At 38.7% G+C, this 4,473-nt stretch overlaps 1 protein-coding gene across 1 annotated transcript; it reads left to right on the top strand.

Annotated features, from left to right (window-relative positions):
- The first annotated feature begins 1,440 nt into the window (after positions 1–1,440).
- On the top strand, positions 1,441–2,537 carry LOC142338471 (ER membrane protein complex subunit 10-like). Its single transcript, XM_075388243.1, has one exon. It carries the CDS (start codon positions 1,444–1,446, stop codon positions 2,158–2,160), a length of 717 nt encoding a protein of 238 aa, XP_075244358.1. The 5' UTR covers positions 1,441–1,443; the 3' UTR covers positions 2,161–2,537.
- Positions 2,538–4,473: the final 1,936 nt, after the last annotated feature.

The raw sequence follows: 4,473 nt of genomic DNA, 5'->3' as shown, positions 1-4,473 counted from the left end.
ACTAACTTATTAAATCTAAATCTAGTGGGTATGTGCTTTTCGCTAGACTGGCTAGCAGTCTGAGCGGCAATTTCTTGAGCTGTTGGTTTCCAGTTCTCGTAAGTCAATCGTTTGCAGTGGTGATTTCTGTCTCAGTAGTTTTCGTCGTTTGTGACAATGGTTTTGGTCTCATTCAGCAGGCCTGAAGATTTGGTCTGGAGGCACTTTGAGGAGCTTGCGGAGGAGGTTGGTTAAATGGAAGTCTTGTCTTTCTTTGCATTGCTGGCGGAAATTGTCGGGGTCAAGGTCAGTGTACCGGGTAGTCTTGGCTAGAACCACGGCATCAGGTACAATTTGCGTGAATGTTGAGGATTTCTGAGAGGTCTCTCACTGTGAGGGTTCGTTTCGCTGATAGCTCGTCCTGGTATTTGATGCAGCCCATGTAGCTGGCAACGTGGTCTTACTGGCAGTTGGCGCACTTGGGGGTATCTCTGGGGACTGTGCAGTCAGCTTGTGATGACCTTCACATCTGATGCATCTGGCTTCTTGGGTACACGCGTTCGCCTTGTGACCAAAGCCTTGGCACTGGTAGCACTGGATAACCGCATCACGTCTTGGAAGAGGAGGAGAAGAGGACTGGTCCTGTCCTGACTCTTCGCATTGGTGATGGGTGAGCCCGAGCATCAGGCCGTGGCTGATCAGAAGGGTTTTCGTTTTCTCGCTTTTTGTGAAGGTTATCACTAGGCGGGTTGGTGCTCGGCTGGCTTGGCTTCGGATGAGCACTAGGCTCATCTTTGCAGGGTAGATCCTGTTTATGGCTGCCTTGACCTCGTCCAGGTTTTTGTCCAGCCCTACTCCGACTATCACAAAGCTGTTGTCCTTAGACTACTTTGCGCTATCGGTGGAAGGCAAAGCTTCCGGAGACCCGCTCTGGATACCGGAGAGGGCCTTCTTGGACAAGGTGTCGCTTGACTTGGGCCTTTTTGCAGCTGGAGATGTGGTTTAAACTTCTTGTGTCATCTTCTTGGACTGTTGTAGTTGTAGTCGGGTTGATTAAATAACTTATTAAATCTAAATTGAGAATGGAATCGAAATTGAATAGAGGTCGTCCCTAATTAGATAATTATGAGGCTGCATTGCTTGAAAATTATGAGATTGGTTTAATATTTGATTTAAAAATAGGCGGAAAATTGGAAAACAGTATCATATTTTGCAGCGAACTTTTTTGTCTTTGTCTTTTTTTTTACTTAACCAATGGTGTCAGAATATATTTGGCAGCTGTTTTACGTCAATCTGCTGGCTATATTTGTAAATCAGAAGATCAAAAATTATCTGCTTTTTAAATTCTTCGGTGGGATACGTTCTGCATGTAAGATTGACGATTCGTTCACTCTTAAAATTATCGTTAAAACGAGTATTAAATCGGAGCCTGACGAGACTGATGTTGGTTGTTTCTAGATAGAAATGTTACTAGAAGTAGTTCTAGTTTTCATCTTGAGTGTTTTGTTCACAAACGCAGGATCTGAATTACAACCAGATGACGGCTCTTGCATCTTAGAACACTATCTTGGTACCTCATGGCAACCTAAAGGCAGATTATCATTTTCAATCAATGCAATCAATTACGAACCAGTAGAAATGGATCTCCAAAGAACTAAACTTGTGGAATATTTTGGACGACTGGATTCTTTTTACCAATTTAGACTGAAATGTATCAAAAGCAACATTGCTGCTAGTTCTAATGTTGCCAACGATGAACCATCCAATGATACCTCGGAGAATGCTAACGTCTATTACGTTCAATCTTATTTAAAGGGCTGCGCGCTGTTGCATTCAGGTTTGCGTGAAAAGCTTTTTGTATCTCTTACACCATCAAGACATGTTAAGGGAATACATGCAAAGCTGGAAACTGACGGCTCTCATTGCAATCCTCAATTTTTATCAGTTTCCGCCATAATTCCAACCGAGTTTTCAACAACTGTGGCTTATTTTGCCCATGCACCCTCACCTACTCCGGACACGGCAAGCTATCTGGACAAATTGGAGGCAGAAAAACGGGAGCGGCTAATGAACCCGCCCGACAATCGTGGATTCCTGCAGAAGTACTGGATGTACATTTTGCCAGCTGTATTGATTCTGTTCATGAACTCTCAAGCAAACCAAGGCGGAGGAGGAAGATGATGATAAAAGCTGTACTACAGTTTAATTCAGGGAACTTCTGATTGCAGTTTTTGTGTACTGGCCGAACAAAACTCTTATTCATGTTATTGAGAAATAACAATGGATATTGTGAACAACAGAATTTGATAAACACCGATATTAAATGTTTATTTTCCCCCGAAAATGTCAGAAACAAAACCATCTTTACTGTTTTTGATTTTTTTTCTTGAGAGTAACATTAATTTGTGAAAGTGGGCAATTCTTTTTACAAGTCACGCCATTCTAATTTTGCGTACATTAAAAGAGAAAAATGCTACTATTTACTTTTCCCTTGAAATTTACAATACATATTGTATCATTTTCCTATATCCTTTATTTACTCAACATGAATATCAAAAGATTTGTTTTTATATCATAGCTATAGAAACCCGAGAGAAATTTTCTTTTTTAGAGGTCGGAAGAGTGGGAAGTTGCATTATGCGAATTTATCTTGACACCATTCTAATTATAAACCTCTAACAAGGAAAGTAAAGGCTAATGAAGAGAGCAAAGAAAAAGCTTTCAAAATAAGTAACTGAGACTTCATTTCGCTTTATCAGATTTCACTGAAATTAAAAGCTTAATAGGTATGTGTTTTGGGACGTGAGATTGTTTCTCTTATCTTGGTCTTAAAATGGAAATATAATTTAGTTAAGTGACATTGGGGCGTGAATGAGAAGGGGCTTTAAGGTACAGAGAAGGAAGGAAGGAAAACACGTCCCAATATTCAATAAATAAACTTTAGTGGGGGAGGAACTATATGCTCAACTGGTTTGTTTTTGTTCAGTCAATTTTTGCCGATCGATATATTTATCATACAGAGTTTTGAGTGGTATCATTAGAAAGCTTGTCAGGCGTAAATTATCAAATTATTATTTTTTAAATTTCGTTTTCGAGGAGTTACGGAGGTTTAATTTTTGTGAACGTTAGGCTAACTTCCGTTGTTTTGTTGTTTTGTTCACGTTTTTCTTTTTTTTGTGGTGAAATTGTGATCAATTTTGCTAAAAAATTATGATAAAATTGTTAATGATAGTCCCATTGGTTTTATGTTTAAAGGTAAATGTTAGTTGCTGAATTGTCTGGACCAACTCGTTTGGCTCAAGTTTTTAAAAATTCAGCGTTTCATTTTTCCTGAAAAATGGCACCAAATATGCTTCTTCAGCACACTTTGTCCAAATTGACCGGTATTGCAGACACAAAAACTGCCGACACATTTTTTGTTCACTCAGGCGAGGGAAATTTTTAAACTCAGTTTCCTAAGAAAGGGTTCTGGAACTAACAATTTGGCGGCCTCGTACTAATTTAAATCGATATTTATCAAAAATGCATCATTTATTTCTGATATCGTTTTCCATTTGCCAAAATACCTGTTACGCAATTATTTTTTTTATTTGGAAAAATGACGTTTCTTACCAGCAGTGCACTGATAGCCAGGTCATTTTTGGCCACATGTTGATTTTTGCAATGGAAAAGGATTCGGATTGTATTTTGGCTGTCCTTCTTTGCATTTTAATCCTAATTACTGACAGTCTGTTTCTAATAAGAGGTTAAATCTATGAGAGGTCTCATTGATGTTCGAACAAGGCCTAACTAAATAATATTGTTAAAGGTCACTGTTTTGGTGCTTCGACAAAATGCTTTCGGAAATTTTCAATGAATTTTTGTTTTGCCAGCATTTGATGTTCTTTTTTTGCCTTATGACTGAGTCTAAAGAAGAAAAGGCCTTATTGGCTACCTAAAGAGTTATAAAGCAAACTCTCAATTGGTTTTAATTAATACCTATTGGTTTTCTTGCTAATATAGATCGATAATTATCCAAAATTCAAAATTTTTATTTAATGACTTCGTTAATTGCTCTGAAACAAAGTTTGTAGCAATTATATTGGTCATGTTCTTTTTTAAGCTATCTTTTGTTTGACCGATGTTTCTTCTGACCCATTTGAGTTTTTGTCCTCAAAAACTGGACAAACAGTTAACGCCCGCAGGGCATTAAGGGCTCTTGGAGCCTTACGCCTTATATCAATCACTAAGAAGTGATTCACCAATACTGTTTTGCTACACAGTATTGGTGCATCACCACCACTCTGTTCACCCCCATGCTAGCATCTCTCCCACGCTGGGTCCTACCAAAGCCAACGGCTCGCCGGCCGTTTGAGAGCAATTCGCCCGACGTTTGTTTGTTTGAATTTTGTCGTATTATCTATTTTGTTAACATTTGGAACAATTGTCTGTTTTAATGAACGAGCAGCAGTGATTACTGATTGTGTTGTATTTCTGGAACTTAACCAATAAAAT

This window comes from Convolutriloba macropyga, chromosome 4 (genome assembly GCF_964194025.1).
Source record: "Convolutriloba macropyga chromosome 4, txConMacr16.3, whole genome shotgun sequence".
NCBI classification, from domain to species: domain Eukaryota; kingdom Metazoa; phylum Xenacoelomorpha; order Acoela; family Convolutidae; genus Convolutriloba; species Convolutriloba macropyga.
The sequence above is the reverse complement of the archived record's forward strand: the minus strand, read 5'-3'. Positions and strand labels throughout refer to the sequence as shown.